Raw genomic sequence first — 18,094 nt, 5'->3', positions numbered from 1 at the left:
CCCTGACTTTGAAAGAGACTGTTCTTTTGGGAGGATTTATCTTAAGGTAGGACAGCAGCCTCAACCAAGGCCAAAGCGTCCTGAGTGGGGAGGCGGCTGCGGCTTCCGAGCCAGTTTAAATGCAGGCTCTTCTTAGCAGTAAACCACACGAATGTATTCATCACTGATTTTCAAATGATAGGTTTCTCTAGCACTGGTTTAGGATCCACAGCCTCACATTCCTGAATCTATATTATGCCAAAAGAATAACAACTTGGTGGCTGGAAACAGAAATGGTTATTATACGGCTCCAAAATGCTAGCTGGCACAATACGCTAAAAACAGCAGAAACCCACCGGTAAAAGGTAGAATGTATTTGTTCTCAAAAATAACTTTATGCTCTAAAAATAGGAGTCTAAGAAGTGTCATCGTGGTTCAAAATATTTTACCTTCCATATGTAAACACCTTAAAATATGTGACTAATCTTCGAAAATGGCATAATTTCCAAACAACAGGAAATATTCCAAGGGGAAAAATAGAATGCTTTTCCAATCAATTTTTTAAGTTTTGAGGCATTTATTGGGTGAAAAGCTATAATATATGTTTGCTTTTTTTTCCCCCCGACTGCTGCCCCAAATCATTGTTTAAAATGTGGGCAAAAAGGGGTAGGCATTGTTGGAATTTCTCAGAGTTTACTGTAGAAGATGTTTGTTTTTTTTTTAATTTAAAAAAAAAAGAGCTTTTCTCAGAGCCTTCGTGCAGCATTTCCATTTTCACACACTGGCCCAGTGCTCGTCATATCACAGGACAACACATTTCATAAAGTGGTTTTACTTCCTTTTAGCAAAATAACTCCTCCATGCAAACCAGTATCGGCATCTACGACGCCGGGGTTTTAGTTTCTTCAGATCTGTTCAAGCTTCATTGCACTGCTTAACTGACTTTTTTTTCCCCCTTTCTTTTGAAATTACCCAGCTAATTTTCCATTTGATTGTTTATTTAAACCAGATCTCACGCAGGCTTAATAGATAAGTGACATAGGCATTCAGTGTGTCTGTCAGTCTGAGCTTCAGCTGACAGGAAAGTAGAGAGCAAACTTTGTCTTGGTTTTCTCGCTCCCTTTTTATCCAGTGGAATCTATTAATTAAAACGAAAGCCGTAGCATAGTCACGATAATGATTCAGGCAGACACCTTAAATATAAGACTCCTGTGAGCATTCCATTTGATCGAGCGTTTTTCTAAGTGAACATATCCTTTGTGTTTCTCCTAGTGGAAAAAGGTAAATTGCATTTGTTTCATAAAATAACTTTTGCCACAGAAAACAATCCAAATTAACTGTAAAAAAATGTTTTGGGCTTTTGACATATTTAGCTGGCTTTAGAGAATTTAGCTAATTTTCTTGAAGTTTTATTATAGAAGAGTAATTTACATACAAATTCAACCAACACTTCTTAAGCAACTACTTTATACTTGACACGCTTTGGGGGAGGGGTTGTTTGTTTTATTTTGTGGGGTTTTTCTTCCAGTAAAGTGGAGAATTTTATGCATAATCCAATTGACAGATTTAATCTTGTAGTTATTTGTTATATATTCAGCCCGTTTATTCATGCATAAAATGAGACAAGTAAATGAATGGGGTATGAAGAACCAGTGTGCTCTACACAGTGTGCCTCAAATAGATTCTAATTCAAAAGATGTACCCATAAATCTCTCCTGAAATATACCTGGGCTTTGCCTTCCCAATTCCTCATCATAGCTCAGGTCATCATAGAAGTTTCCAGACTGGATCACACTATCAGGCCTTCCTAATGACAGAATATCCCAATACCAGTAGATCTCTCTGTCCACTTAAAGGCCTGTGTTACCTCTGCTCTGCAACCTTCAGGGGTCTGCATTTCCACCATTTAAACCCAAGACATGTTAGCCTGGAATTCACAGGCTAAACTTCTGTGGGTTCCACAGCCCAACCCTCCATATTCCTTCAGGGTCTCTGACACTCCCCTCTTTCCATGGATTGCCTTCTCACCAGGATGCTCACATGCCACCTTGAACCTTTCCCAGTGCCTGGTCACAAGCCCAGAGATCTTACTACCTCCTATCTTTTTTCAAGACTCACATCAGTTCTTGCCTCTTCCGTGAATCTTGTTTGGATAATCTCTTCCCTCCTGGGAACCCAATAGCACTTAATCTGTATTGCTCTGTGGCACATCACCCCAGGCTGCCTTGTCTTAGTGCGTATGTTTCACGCGTGCCTGTATTGGATTGCCACAAAGGGACTGCAGGGCCTTTGAGGACCGGGGGCTTGTCTCTGCATCCCCACTGGGTAGCACACAGTACCATTCGTCCTGGGGTAATAGATACTTGTGTTTTACGATAATGATAATGATGACAGTGACAACGAGGTTTGACTGTCTCCTTTAGAGAGCTTTAGAAAACAACTGTCTAGGTAGGTTTCCAGCACAGGTTGTTGAATCACCTAGGTGGTTTCTCTTATTCTCCAATCAGAGATGGTAGAGGAAGCCAGCAGGGGACTTTCTGGTTCAGCTCAGGTTGCATCGACTCCCTCCACAGCTCTGCCTGTCACGGGACAGTATATTTTGAATTATGACAAATGGACACCTTCAGGTAGCCATTTGTCTGTTAGTGGAGGGCTAAGCGTCAGAGACCAAAGAGAACCCTTTCAGGACGGTTGCCACTCAGTGGCTACTCCTGTGCCCTGTGCATCAGCACTTTAGTGGAGGCGTCATCCCCTCACTTCGGCTCCTGAGAAGGAGCCCCGCTTTTCGAAGTTCTGTGCGAGCAAGAAAGCAGGGCTTCAGGTTCGTACACTGAGCTTAGCGAGGAGAGCAAACCAGATGGAAGAAAGCCACAGGGAAGAAATCGCTCAAAGACAAGGGGAACTGAATAGCAAAGCGTGTGAGAGGCTGCTACACCTCCTGCGTGTCCTAGAAATTATAGTCTTGCTGGTATGCCCTTTCTTCACTTAAGGACACACAGATACACAAAATAAAACCCAAATCGCTGAACCAAAAGAGTGAGTCATGCCGGCCAGGCCTCCGCCGAGCTAGTCAATTAAAGTGCAGGACCAATTCAGTGCTTTTCTTAGACCGTGAACGACGACGGACTGTCTGACTTTCTTCCCAAATTTTTTTTTTTAATTAATGAATTTATTTATTTTTGGCTGTGTTGGGTCTTCGTTTCTGTGTGAGGGCTTTCTCTAGTTGCGGCAAGCGGGGACCACTCTTCATCGCGGTGTGCGGGCCTCTCACTGTCGCGACCTCTCTTGTCGCGGAGCACAGGCTCCAGACACGCAGGCTCAGTAGTTGTGGCGCACAGGCTCTAGTTGCTCCGCGGCATGTGGGATCTTCCCAGACCAGGGCTCGAACCCGTGTCTCCTGCATTGGCAGGCGGATTCTCAACCACTGCACCACCAGGGAAGCCCCCGAAATTTTTTTAATAGAATAAAAGTATATGCTGGTTTCTGGGCAAGTTGCTATCTATTAGGTCTCTTCTCATTAAGAGTTTTTAATCTTCCTTCAGAGGAATGTTAAATAACTGATTGGGTTCCTGATGTGGAGGCTGTCAGTCATCCTGTGAACTTTCAGTGTACGTTATTGTCTCACCCTGTTAATCCTTTATTCTTAATCTCATGTAGTGTATTCTCTAGAAACATTTTTGAGTCTAGATTTTTTTTTTTCCTCAGTGCTCTCATTGTTTTGTGTTAACAGGGAACGGGTATGGCAATCCCCGAAACTCACCAGGTCTGCTGGTCTCACCTGGTAACTTGAACAAGAATATGCAAGCAAAATCTCCTCCCCCCATGAATTTAGGGATGAATAACCGTAAACCAGATCTCCGAGTTCTTATTCCACCAGGCAGCAAGAATACGATGCCATCAGTGGTAATGTGAAATTACATTTTAAATAAATGTTGCTGTTTTGTATATGTTTTGCTATTTGTATATTTGTCTAACTTTATGAATTACTCACATGCTCCCAGAAAATTAACACGTCAGCGCTATTGCTGGGGCCCTGTTGGATTTAGCTATTATTTCTGGTAACTAGTGTGCATTTTCCCTTTTCCGTGGAAAAAAAAGAACCAACATCCAAAAAAACTCCACTATAGGGCTGGTGTTCTGGGGCAAAGAAAACATTTCCTTTTAAGGCCTCCAATTTATAATTAGAAAAAAATCATTACCTAGTACTCTGCTTATGACACATATGATTTGATTTGACCAATGGTAGAAACACACTCACAGAATGAGGTATTTCATAACAGATTTTTACAGTATTGAACTAAATAAGTATGTCCTTAAGGTACTGACAATGGAAAATCTTTCTCAAAATTCCTAAATGAACTTTCTCCCATTAATTAGCAATTCTTTTCTTAGGTGTATTGCAATGATAATGTTTAATGTATCACATGCCTATGCACTGCCTCAATTCATCTTTCCAAATATGCATTTTATGACAGTAGTTACCTCTCAAAAACAAATTGTCTTAAAATTCTAGGCGTTTTGAGAACAAAGGTTATATTTTTATTTTACATCAAAAAACAGTTGTGGCACTTATAAGAATAAATAAATATGAAATATAAATAATATCCCTGGAAGCTATCATTTTTCTTTCTCCTGGGTCTGCAGGACGAAGGTGAAGATAATATTGTGGGACCACATTCAGCAACAAAGAGACTTACATCCGTGTTCTCCAAATTAGCTTTGCTTAAGAGCGAGAACATTTAAAACCAAGATTCAGTAGACAGATTTAGATCATTCTGCAAACACATTTTTTTTTTCTTTCTCTGCTCTGTGGCAAGCTTCAGGGTAAAACAATCCTGCAAGCTGATTAGTTTATTATGGCACAGTGCAGATTAATTTTGAGTATCAGCCCCCAAAAATTCACATAATGTGCAACATTCCCTTCGGAAAAGGCTGGATAAATAAAACCTCCCACAGGGCCACAGCCAAGCAGTGTGGGCCATGCGTGGCAGGCTGTCTCTATCAGCAGATTTATTCCCAGTCCCTTAAAACTGAGGCTTTCCCAGGGTTTCTTGTGAGCCATCCGTCAGGTCTCTCACTGGCAGCCAGGTGCGGTTCCCCCCTCCTCCAGCAAGTGGGGTTTCAAAGTACAATCTTTTTTTTTTTTTCCTCAAAATGTGGTGGTGAAATAATGAACGTTGAGACACTGACCTGTGCTGAAAACTGGATAGATTGTCTTCATGTTTGAGACAAACAGCTCATTAAAGAAAACAAAGAATGTCTTTGTAAGGAGTTATCTTTAGAGTCTGAGTTTTAAAACTGTTTAAACTGTTGTGTCTATCAGAAGATGCTTCTCCTTTTGTTGAAAAGATTTTGCCCAATTATAAATATTTACAGACACTAATTAATAAAACTCCTTCCGCATGCTCTCAGTCTGAGGATGTCGACCTGCTTTTGGTAAGTGGTGAGGGTGCTTCTCTTCAATGGCACGTGCAAGGAGAAATCCAAAGTGACTGTTAGGTGGAGAGGAAGCAGTAGTAAAATGGAAAGATTTCAGGAGTTAGTGTGTGTCAATATTGATTATATTTAAATGCCATTCATTTCAAGTATCACTCATAGGTGAGATATCAGGTTATCTATTTTTCTGTGTCAACCTCTGTAAGTAAAGGCCATGTTTTCAGTTTATTTTAGGATTTAATTTATAGTAAAATTGTAACAAACAAAAATATCCTTAGTTATTTAAAACCATGAATATGCTTATTTTTCTAAGAATTAAATTCTCAAGATATTTAAATTTATATGAATTTTTAATCTCCTTGCTCTAAGGAATTAAATATATGTTAGCTGCTTTGCCATCTAGTTTGAGGGAAGGTTAGACGAATCTGAAAAAAAGTGGTCAGAGCACCACCTGCTGGTCAAAATATAGCATGAACCCGCTACCCATCTGCTCTGGTGTGTATAGAACTGAGCATAAAAACCACCATGGTTGATTTTAATTTTTTTAATTTGCATTTGAATAAAAACTGAAACAATAGAAGTACAGTATACATATTTCATCAGTTTTCAACATAGTCTGTTTTTACCCATAATAAAGCTATGGTACTTGTTACTAGTTCAGTTGCCTAGGAGATACTGATGTAATGGGTTACTATGGCAACAACTGGTCTCTTGAAGGATTGTAAATGATAGGGTTGGCAGAGTTCATAGAGACACATGTTAAATGATTAATTTCATGAGATTTGTACCAAGTTCTCTTTATGTGCAACACTAATACTGAAATCTAGTATTTTTAACTCTTAAAAAATTCTATAAGTAATATCTTTTTATTTACTTTAAAAGAATCAAAGGATAAATAACTCCCAGTCCGCTCAGTCATTGGCTACCCCAGTGGTTTCCGTAGCAACTCCTACTTTACCAGGACAAGGGATGGGAGGATATCCATCAGCCATTTCAACAACATATGGTAACGGTGAGTAGTTTGCCATGTTCAAATAGTACATTAAATACTTTTTATTAAAAAAGCAAGATGAAAAAGATATTACTCTTTAGTCTGCTAGGAAGCTTTATTTAATACCTGTGGAGTCCAGAGCACTATACCATTACCTATTCATTACTAAGACAAAGTGAATATCCACATGTTTCTTTCTTAGTGAGCAAAAGTTTTATTAACCCAACCTGAATTCAATATATAAGAACAATTTCAAGAAAATGAGCTATTGTTTTTTTGATGTAATAGAAAGCTCACTTTCTCAAGGTTGTTTAAAAAACATTTCTAGGTCATCAAATACTATGTACCTACTTGTGATACCAGATTGTAGTTCTAATAAACTAGAATTGCAGGCGGTATTACATTGAAGTTTTCACAGAATACTTAATTTTTGGTATATAGTATATCTCTTTTAAATTAAAATTGTCCCTAATGTTTTATCTCCCTCCCTTCTGCAAATAAAAAAAAGTATAACAATCATTATATAATACTAATAGAATATTTTAAAAATTGAAAATGATTATTCACCACTTGATAATTTCCAAATTGAATATGTTCCCTGACTCTCTTATTCTCTTCTCTAGAGTACTCTCTGAGTAGCGCAGACCTGTCGTCTCTGTCTGGGTTTAACACCGCCAGCGCTCTTCATCTTGGCTCAGTAACTGGCTGGCAACAACAACACCTCCATAATATGCCGCCATCCGCCCTCAGTCAACTGGGGTAAGCAATATTACTTCTTTCATAATACACTTTTAGAATGCATTGTTAAATGACAAATGGCAGTCTCTAACTGTGTGCTCTAATGTTTCTCTAGAGGATGTAAAATTCTACTTTATCAAAATCTGGAAGTTTAATACCTTTCAGGTAGCTTAAATATTACTTTCCTTCTTCTTTATGAGGAGGGAGAGCTCTGTGATGATAGGGTATGTTATTTCCCAGTTGTTTTAGGCTATATTTGTTTCTACTTCTGTCAATGATAAGTTTTTCTTCAGTTAAGTTTTCACATAGTTCATGTGGGACATAAGAAAACATTTATAGTTATTAGTTTTTTAAATTTTTGAGATATTTGAGAATCCTTTTCACTTAGCATAAACCACATAGTTCATGCCTAATGTAATGAACATAGTTAGCCTAATACTCAGAGGGTCAGCTATTCCACTGATATACAAACTTCATATATTTATAATGTACTCATAATATAGTTGTATATTCATAGATATATGAATTTAAATATATGTATATGTGCATACATACACTAATTATCTAAATTTGGGTATAAAAATAATTTTTGTTGTTTTCTGAAGTCAGAAGATGTCTATTTCTGCCCCCTTGTGGTACTTTTGAGATATGTCTTTATTATAGAAATAACTCCTGTCATTTATCAATAGGAAAGTTCAAATCTTAAAAGGCCCAGAATTCACAAATAATACTACTTGTAAAACCATTTTTAAGTTTAAAACATGAACCAAAGACATGACTTTCAGTTTAATAACTCCAAAACTTCAATTAATCTTCAAAAGAAATTACTAGGAGGATATAAAATATTAAAGACAAACCATTTTTATATTTTTATACTTATATTTTAGAAAAGTGGGGTATGCCTACCCCACTTTTACTTTTCTGCTGAGATGTTGGTTAAAATCGTTAGCTAATTCTATGTTCATATTCTAAGGAGATAATGAGAATAAAACTCTGATTAGAATAAAAATCACTGATTACTATCGCAACTTCTCTCTTACTCCGCTCCAGTCCCACTAGCTTTCACGTGGAATTGATTTCACATAGATTACTGCTCTGGTTGTGGAGTCTTCACCCATTTACTATTTGCTTATATGCATTTTACTCACTAATCACTATTGTTGAAACTCTAACCTCTCATGTAAAAAAATAAAAGAAATTCACTTGACACTGTTGCTCTGCTTTCTTGAAAGATTAACTTTGAAGATATGTTATATGTTGAACAGCAACAGAATGTCTCTATTTAGAATAACATTTAAATTTAACCAGAAATGTTAACTATCCAAATAGACATTTATGGCAATAACTTTTTCAGGCAGTTATCACTAACTACATCGTATCAACCAGGCAATCTTAAAATACATACACGTGGCATTGTACTTCTGTGGTTCGGCAGTGAATCCACTGTTCGTGCTTCTTGTCAAAAATAAAGGTAGCTGTTTACTTCTCATTTTTCACAAAATTCATCCATTATAGGACTGACTTTCCCTAGAAATTATTAATGTCAAAAGCCATATTATTTTCTCCGACTATGGCTTTCTTTTCAGTAACACCCAATAATTTGCATTTTTACATAGAAAACACATGTATTTACGTATTTTAACTACACTACAATTTTTAAATTCTCTTCTATTACATGGGAAGAACAAAATTCTCTGCTGCCTTTAATAGAGGCTTCAGTAAATGAGAAAGAAGTGACAGCCCTGGACTAGAGAGGAACTGAATTACAACAGCCAAGGATGAAGCATTTTGTTTAATTCCAGTTTCTTTCAACACCAATTCTCATGGTGCATGAGTTGACTCTGAGTTATGTGTTTTTATTGCACTTAATCACTTCCCTTATCCCTCAAATAGATACCCCTTCCAGGCCTTCTAATTTTAGCCTGCCTGCCTGCCTGCCTTCTTTCCCTCCTTCCTTCCTTCCCTCCTTCCTTCCTTCCTTCCTCCCTCCCTTCCTTCCTTCCTTCCTCCCTCCCTTCCTTCCTTCCTTCCTTCCTTCCTTCCTTCCTTCCTTCCTTCCTTCCTCTTTCCCTCTCTCTCTTTCTCTGTCTCTCTCTCTCTCTCTCTCTCTCTCACACACACACACACACACACACACACACACACACAGTAGTTTTCAAAAGGAGATTCCTTCAAATGAGCTAGCCTATGCTCACACGATTAAATATTAAAAAGAAAAAGAAAATCCCAAGTTGTAATATTTTTGTAAAATAAATTACATGAGCTGCCTTTATTCCTTACAATGTAAATCAGTTTTTAAAAACTGATATTTTTGCAGGCCAAAGTAGTCCCAAATGCTTGTGTGGTGGACTCACATTCTTTCGGATAGATACAGTATTCAAAGCAGAGTAAAATACCTTTCAGCCCACCTAAGTAGTAATTCCTCGCAGCCCAAGAGGGTTGCCACAATTCTTTCTCAAAATTAAAGAAGTATGAAAGAGCTCTTCATATTTTGTTCATAGAAATACCTTTAAGTCCTTAAAGCTATACTGTTAGCACTATCTAGTATCTGATTTTATCTAAGCAAGTTAGATAACCAGCATAAACTGACCTATGTAGGGGGCAGAGCAGACTGGCAGAAGGAACTTGCCATCGAGGGTTAGCAAAAGTCATTCGAATACTAATATTTGAGAAAATGACCCTCAAATTTTTTGGTATTTTTCTCCTACCACCTAAAAAAAAGACAACCTATTTTCTAGAAGCATTTCCATCATCATCCTTGTTGATGTGGGTATTCAGTACATACTGAGAGATGACTTTTAAGCAAAGATGATTTTTAAAAGGTTAGGTTACATATAGTTTGATAGTCTAATTTCCAGGCGGGGGCAGGAAGAAATTTGAATAAAGCTACCCAGTCATGTTTCATTTCTCAACAATATGGGGAAGGTCGGTGTTTCCCCAGCTGGAAGGAAGGCATCTGTAGTAGCTGGGAGCTTGCAGCAGGACTGGATATGGGAACGTGCATATCTGCCTTCTGTCTCCACATGTACCTCCTCACATAGGAAGTATCTCACAATTATCTGTGTCTGTAAAAATTTTGTTCTCAAGAACAAGTAGACCAACATGCTTATATCTGAATCTAGTATATATACAGCGAAGTGCTGTTAATGCTCCTTTTTCAAGAACATACATCTTTGATAATGGAGACTAGCCAATTAAACTTCATTCTCTTTTGAATCCCATAGCACAGTATAATGAAGCTGAATCTAAGATATCACTTACAATGCATTACTGTGGATTTAGTGTCCCCAGAACTACTCAAAATGCTTCATGAATGCTTTCACTGTCAAATGAAATGCCACCAACTAAGTTTATCTTATCTCAGGGACTAGCCTATTTGTTTGTAGGAAAGGATAAACAAGTGAGTGTTGTATCTTTCGTGGGGAAGAGATATAGCAAAATCTATACAAGCCAGCTGACTTTGGGAAATGGAGTGAATAAGTAGAAAAAGCAGCTTCCAAAAGCTGTATTAAAGAAACAGCATTTTGATTTTATTATTTTTTGCTCAATTTATGCAGATTAACTGCTTATACTGGTTCAACTCACCAGATTTTTTTGTCTAATTTTCCATGTCACCCTGCCTCTGAATCTAAATGTCAAAGGGCAGGCAAAGGTATTTATTGATATGCCACTTTATTTTCAGACCCCTAATTGACATTCATTATTAAACAGTTGTGTGATTCATAGTAGAAGCATTTAATTAAATTTTAGTGAAATAGTCTTTCTTATCCAGAGCCAGGAAAATTCTTTCTTCCAGAAATCAAAAGATGATTTCCTGTGACATCAAAATGAATCATTAAGTAACTCTGAACCAAGATAAAATAGTCCACCATTATGGATCCTTTTGAAATACAGGTGTTCCCCTCCTCATTTCAATATCTTTTTGATTTAAAGAGTATTTAATTAAAAGTCTTAGAAAATTAGTGTACTAATATACAATGTAAAATAAAAACAAATAAAAGTATAAACAGGTGATTGAAAATTATATACACTCAATGTGTAGTATCTTGATATAAATGCTAAGACTGCTTTGATTCTGTAAGATCATAAAAGAGAGAGAAAGAAAGCCTTATTAGGGAAACAAACAATTCTCCCTTACGTTATTCTCTACATTAGCTCATCTATTAATAAGAGAAGGAAAGTAATTCTTTGCCAGTAGGTGGTGCTTTTGTATAAAACATCACTCAGAGATAAACTCATTTCTAATTTTGTTATCTCTATGTATCTTGAACCTGAATTGCATCTTCCAAAAGCCCAGCCCCAAATTACTCCACTTTTTCCTCTGAAATACATGCCCATTTTCTCACTGCTTACAGTGACATTTTTAATACTATCTAATTCTCTCCATTGGAAAGTAACATAATCACATACATGAGTAGGTGGGTTTGCTTTCCTGTTTAAAGTGGGTGTGTCTGTATGGATGATTCTTTACTGTGACTCTCCTCAGTAAAAGAGATATCTGTTCCCTCTTGACAATATGGACAAGTAACACTGACTCTAGCCGTGGATGTCAGTGCACTCAGAATGTAAGAACAGTACAAGCATCTTAAAATTGATGTCAGCAATATTACTATGGTTTATCCTGATCAAAGTCGTTGTGATTGCTAGCTACACCTAAGAGCTTAATGCTTTTCCCTCCAGAACTTCCAAGTATCTAAATTCTCCCACACCTTGGAAGAAGGGCAAGTTATGCTATCCTGGAATTAAATGAGGATTAAGGGTTATAAACCCAGTAGAATCACACTAGATCCTTTTTTACAACAACCTTTCCTTAGGCAAATCCAGATTCATCAACTAATGACAATGATAAATTAGAGGAGTGGTCTTAGTATCCCAGCAGGGAGAGACTAGCTATAATAATATTGAGGAAATTATGGGGAAAAAAACAGTATTTTCATCCCATGTAACTGAGAAAGGATGAAGAAAGTCAAATTCTTTCTCAGTTTTAGTGGGATAGGAAGTCTTAAGTGTTTTTAAGCCAATACTTAAATTTTCCTTCCCCATCTTTCCCCATCCTAAGCTTTTCACCAGAAACGGTTATAGGTAGCATTTTATGGATTCTATTTATTTGAAATTTGAACTCTCTTCACTTTCTCTGAAGACTGTGCAACTTAATATGCATATTAAATTCAGGGAAACATTTATATCCATAATAAGCCCTCTACAATAATTTTCAAACACAGGCATTAGTAAATCAAAGAAGTCTAATTCAGAACCTAAACCCTGTATTGTTAAGCCCTATTGTTAAGTCTTGGATTACATTTTGGAACTAGCCTAGGGAGAAATTCCATGGACATAGAAAATGCTTTTTCCAGCGTGTCTTGTTAAAAATCTTCCTGAACCGGTAACCCGTACATTTAGGGAGGCTGTGAGAGACTAGAGGTATGATTCATGAGGCCTGGACTAGTTAAATGCTGGAATTATTACTGGGCAAATCAACAAAAGCATCCCAATTGCTCTAAGAAGGCGACGCCCCCAGGTGCTTTCAAACACGCTCTCCTCTGGGCATGCTCTGTTGTCGATGCAAATCTTTAAGCTGATGTTTTAATGTAATTGTGAGTTCCTGGGGGCTCCAGGCCTCCTCCATCTGTAACTGGGTTTCCTTTCCTCCTACAGAGCTTGCACTAGCACTCATTTATCTCAGAGTTCAAATCTCTCCCTGCCTTCTACTCAAAGCCTCAACATCAAGTCAGAACCTGTTTCTCCTCCTAGAGACCGTACCACCACCCCTTCGAGATACCCACAACACACGCGCCACGAGGCGGGGAGATCTCCTGTTGACAGCTTGAGCAGCTGTAGCAGTTCGTACGATGGCAGCGACCGAGAGGATCACCGGAACGAATTCCACTCCCCCATTGGACTCACCAGACCTTCGCCGGACGAAAGGGAAAGTCCCTCAGTCAAGCGCATGCGACTCTCTGAAGGATGGGCAACATGATCAGATTATTACTTAATAGTTTTTTTTTTTTTTCTTGCAGTGTGTGTGTGTGCTATACCTTAATGGGGAAGGGGGGTCGATATGCATTATATGTGCTGTGTGTGGAAAAAAAAAAAAGTCAGGTACTCTGTTTTGTAAAAGTACTTTTAAATTGCCTCAGTGATACAGTATAAAGATAAACAGAAATGCTGAGATAAGCTTAGCACTTGAGTTGTACAACAGAACACTTGTACAAAATAGATTTTAAGGCTAACTTCTTTTCACTGTTGTGCTCCTTTGCAAAATGTATGTTACAATAGATAGTGTCATGTTGCAGGTTCAACGTTATTTACATGTAAATAGACAAAAGGAAACATTTGCCAAAAGCGGCAGATCTTTACTGAAAGAGAGAGCAGCTGTTATGCAACATATAGAAAAGTGTATAGATGTCTTGGACAGACCCGGCAAAGGGTGGCCACGGTTAAATGTTAGGAACACATCAGGTCACCTAACACCCACCCCGAGATCGCTCACAAACCTGCAGGCACATCCTTGGTGTATGGCACTCATGAGAAAGGATCGACGACCATTAAAAGAGGACCATACCTATTTTTAAAAATGTGGAGTTTGAGGGCTAACGTATTTAATTAAATAAATAAATAAATCTGGGTCTGCATCTCTTATTAAATAAAAATATAAAAATATGTACATTACATTTTGCTTATTTTCATATAAAAGGTAAGACAGAGTTTGCAAAGCATTTGTGGCTTTTTGTAGTTTACCTAAGCCAAAATGTGTTTTTTTCCCCCTTGATAGCTTCGCTAATATTTTAAACAGTCCTGTAAAAAAACCAAAAAGGACTTTTTGTATAGAAAGCACTACCCTAAGCCATGAAGAACTCCATGCTTTGCTAACCAAGATAACTGTTTTCTCTTTGTAGAAGTTTTGTTTTTGAAATGTGTATTTCTAATTATATAAAATATTAAGAATCTTTTAAAAAATCTGTGAAATTAACATGCTTGTGTATAGCTTTCTAATATATATAATATTATGGTAATAGCAGAAGTTTTGTTATCTTAATAGCGGGAGGGGGGTATATTTGTGCAGTTGCACATTTGAGTAACTATTTTCTTTCTGTTTTCTTTTACTCTGCATACATTTTATAAGTTCAAGGTCAGCTGTCAAAAGGATAACCTGTGGGATTAGAACATATCACATTGCAACACCCTAAATTGTTTTTAACCCATTAGCAATCAATTGGGTCAACTGACATCCATTGTATATACTAATTAGTTTCTTTCATGCTATTTTTTTTGGTTTTGTTTTTGCATTTTTATCAAATGCAGGGCCCCTTTCTGATCTCACCATTTCACCAAGCATCTTGGAATTCAGTAAGTGCATACCCTAAACTTGCCCATATCCTAAATGATATGGTTGGTTTTCAGCCTAGAATTTGATAACGCTTTTAAGAAATATGCCCAGAAGAGAGAGCTGTGTTGGGGCACATGTCCCGCCAATATAGCCCTAGAAACAAGTGATATGGAGTTTACTCTATGCATGAGTTATAAATTCCCACAGAAGAAAAATGTGAAAGACTGGGTGCTAGATAAGAAGGAAGCAGGTAAAGGGATAGTTGCTTCGTCATCCGTTTTTAATTATTTTACCTGACCCTTAACAATCTTGTCAGCAATATAGGACTGTTGAACAATCCCGGTGTGTCAGGACCCCCAAATGTCACTTCTGCATAAAGCATGTATGTCATCTATTTTTTCTTCAATAAAGAGATTTAATAGCCATTTCAAGAAATCCCATTAAAGAACCTCTCTATGTCCCTTTTTTTTTTAATTTTCAAAAAATAATGATGACTCTTGTCTAATATTCGTCTATAAGGGATTAATTTTCAGACCCTTTAAAAAGTGAGTGCCATAAAAGAAAGTTGATATATATTGTTTAAAAGAGATTTCAGTCTAGGAATGATTTTCTCTTGGAATGTGAAGATCTGTCGATTCATCTCCAGTCATACACATTGACATACACAGCAAAGAAGATAGACAGTAAGATTGACACTGCTATATCAGGTGTAGGACATTTCTTATCCAGTTTTTTCTTTTTCTTGCATAGTTGCTATGTGTTTCTCATTGCAAAAGGCTGCCGCTGGGTGGCAAAAGCCAAGAGACCTTACTAACTAGGCTATATTTTTCTTAACTTGATCTGAAATCCACAATTAGACCACAATGCACCTTTGTTTCTATCCATATAGGATGCTAGCCTGCCTTGTACTAACGTTTTATATACTAAATCAAAAAAAATCAATCATTTCATATATCCCACTACTCCAGGTATCCATGGAACATGAAAGAAAAACATTTATGCAGAGGAAAAACAGAAAATCATCCCTGAACACACACACACACACACACACACACACATACACATTCACACATGGGGGAAAAACAGAAAATTATTTTCCTCGCCATAAATTTGATCCCATTCTTACAACCCATCCTTATAAGTTGATATGTACAAAATATGCAAATGTCACAAATGTTCTTTGTCATTTCAAAACTCTTTATCAATAACTTACCAGTGGGTGGGAAAGGGTCATTATGTGAAAATATGAAAAAATAGCCATATTAATTCTTTACCTGCAATTTGCCTCAGCAAGAAAGAAAAAGTGATTTTCTAATGCTGAAGATAAAGTAAGCTAAAGTACCAGCAGAAGCCTTGGCTATTTATAGCAGTTCTGACAATAGTTTTATAAGAACATGAAAAGAACAGAATCACTTGAAAATGGATGCCAGTCATCTCTTGTTCCCACTACTGAATTCATATAAAGTGGTGGCAAGATAGCAAAGGGATAATCTGAGAATTTTTTGAAGATGATTTAATGAGAAGAAGCACAATTTTGATTGTGATGAGTCACTTTCTGTAAACAATCGCTGTCTATCTTTACCCTTATACCTTATCTGTAATTTACCATTTATTGTATTTGCAAAGCTAGTACGGTTTTGGGTTTTTATCATGGTAAATCCTTTGTATTCAGGAGTTTAGGGCAGAGCCCTGAGGGAGTGTTATTTTACATAACCCATCCTAGAGTAACATTTTAGGCAACATTCTTCATTGCAAGTAAAAGAACCATAAGTGGCATTTTACACAGCTTACGAGTATTGTTATATCTAATCCTATTTTAGAAGATTTTTTGGTAATATTAAGCTTAAATACTGGTAAAACTGATGCAATATACGCAAGCTGCACAACCTGTATGCATTGGTGCGTGGAAGGCTGTTCATTTCAACCTTTTTTAAAATTGTGTTTTTTAGTAAAATGGCTTATTTTTTCCCAAAGGTGGAATTTAGCATTTTGTAATGATGAATATAAAAATACCTATCATCCTCAGATCATTTTAAGGTTAACTAAGGTGAAAATTTAAAAAAATTCCAATACACTTTTTAAAAAAAATGTCTGCCCTCTCACACTTTGATGTATTTATTTTTCTTACATACCCATCTTCTAACTTAGAGATAGCATTTTTTGCCCCCTTTATCCTTGTTTTTGTTTTTTACTCCAGAGAGTAAATGCTTTGTATTTCTTTCTTTAGAAAAAAAAAAGATTTTTTTTTTTTTAAAGAAGCAGCCGCCACTTGAACCCCCAATAAATGCTGTTGCCTAAGCATGGCGTACTTCATCTGTTCCCGTTTGTGCCATCTGCTGTGATGTCATCACTTATATGGCGTTAATTTCCTGCCACTACAGATCTTTTGAAGATTGATGGAATACTGGTGTCTGCTAGAATGCTTCAGACTACAAGATGTAATTAAAGGCTTTTCTTAATACGTTTTAACCAAAGATGTGGAGCAATCCAAGCCACATATCTTCTACATTAAATTTGTCCATTTTGGTTATTTTCATAATCGGGTATTGTATTTTGCCTTCCCTGTTCATACCTCAAATTGATCCATACCTCAGTTTAATTCAGAGAGGTCAGCTAAGAGACGGATTCTGTTGTGGTTTGAATGCATTACCAGTGTTCTCTTGGAGCGAAGCAGCCCTGGGTCACTGTAGGCATAGGACTTGGATTGCTTCAGATGGTTTGCTGTATCATTTTTCTTCTTTTTCTTTTTCTGGGGACTTGTTTCCATTAAATGACAGTAATTAAAATAGCTTGTAAATGAGGGCATACAAGCATTTGCAACAAATATTCAAATAGAGGCTCACAGCGGCATAAGCTGGACTTTGTCGCCACTAGATGACAAGATGTTATAACTAAGTTAAACCACATCTGTGTATCTCAAGGGACTTAATTCAGCTGTCTGTAGTGAATAAAAGTGGGGAATTTTCAAAAGTTTCTCCTGCTGGAAATAAGGTATAATTTGTATTTTGCAGACAATTCAGTAAAGTTACTGGCTTTCTTAGTGATGCAGTGTCTGTGGTGCATTTTTTTAATTAATGTTTTGCTGTTCAAATTTATTCCACTTTATCATGTTTTTTTAAAGCAGCTTCTCCCACAAGCACAAGTGAGCTTTCTCGGTTTTCAACTCAAAATACTCAAAAAGAGGGGTATTTGTGTTTAAGGGAGAGTGTGAATTGTTTCCCTGCTCTTGGGGTGATATATGTATCCAGCCAGTGTGGGAAGTTCAAGGTTCTTATCAAGTGGCTCAAGTTTGTTATCAAAGCAGTTCCGTGAAGATCTTTGATAACTTGCTTAATTACACAGACTTTTCCAAAACTCATTGTGCAAGATATCCCCATGTTTAATATTTTTTAAACTAAAGTGTGTAAAAAGCACTTCCAGACTTATTTCTTTTTTCTTCATCAGAATAGTCTACTTAACCAAAAGAGGTTGAAAACATAGGCTTCTATCTAAATATTAGGGGAAATTAGTGAATTCATCCATTTTTAGAAACTATAAAATATATCCATTACCAAAATTTAATTACTGATATAATTTCTAAAGGAAATGTCCTTAGAAAGATCAACATAGAGACTAATTTAGGA

General features: G+C 36.9%; 1 protein-coding gene across 30 annotated transcripts in view; it reads left to right on the top strand.

Moving 5' to 3' along the window:
- MEF2C (myocyte enhancer factor 2C) overlaps nt 1-17,515 on the top strand; it is a 155,228-nt gene extending 137,713 nt beyond the window's left edge. For 19 of the 30 annotated variants that reach the window (XM_029217819.1, XM_029217814.1, XM_029217822.1 and 16 more), the window contains 4 exons: nt 3,710-3,882; nt 6,298-6,427; nt 7,030-7,165; nt 12,800-13,121. In XM_029217819.1, the coding sequence (XP_029073652.1) occupies nt 3,710-3,882; nt 6,298-6,427; nt 7,030-7,165; nt 12,800-13,121 (761 nt within the window). Of the gene's footprint in view, nt 1-3,709; nt 3,883-6,297; nt 6,428-7,029; nt 7,166-12,799 lie in introns of all 30 variants that reach the window. The other 11 variants (XM_029217836.1, XM_029217832.1, XM_029217831.1 and 8 more) reach the window with 6 other exon arrangements.
- Nucleotides 17,516-18,094: the final 579 nt, after the last annotated feature.

This window comes from Monodon monoceros, unplaced genomic scaffold (assembly GCF_005190385.1).
Source record: "Monodon monoceros isolate NGI ecotype Baffin Bay Population unplaced genomic scaffold, NGI_Narwhal_1 Super_Scaffold_12, whole genome shotgun sequence".
NCBI lineage: Eukaryota > Metazoa > Chordata > Mammalia > Artiodactyla > Monodontidae > Monodon > Monodon monoceros.
This window is presented reverse-complemented; position numbering and strand designations above follow the sequence as displayed.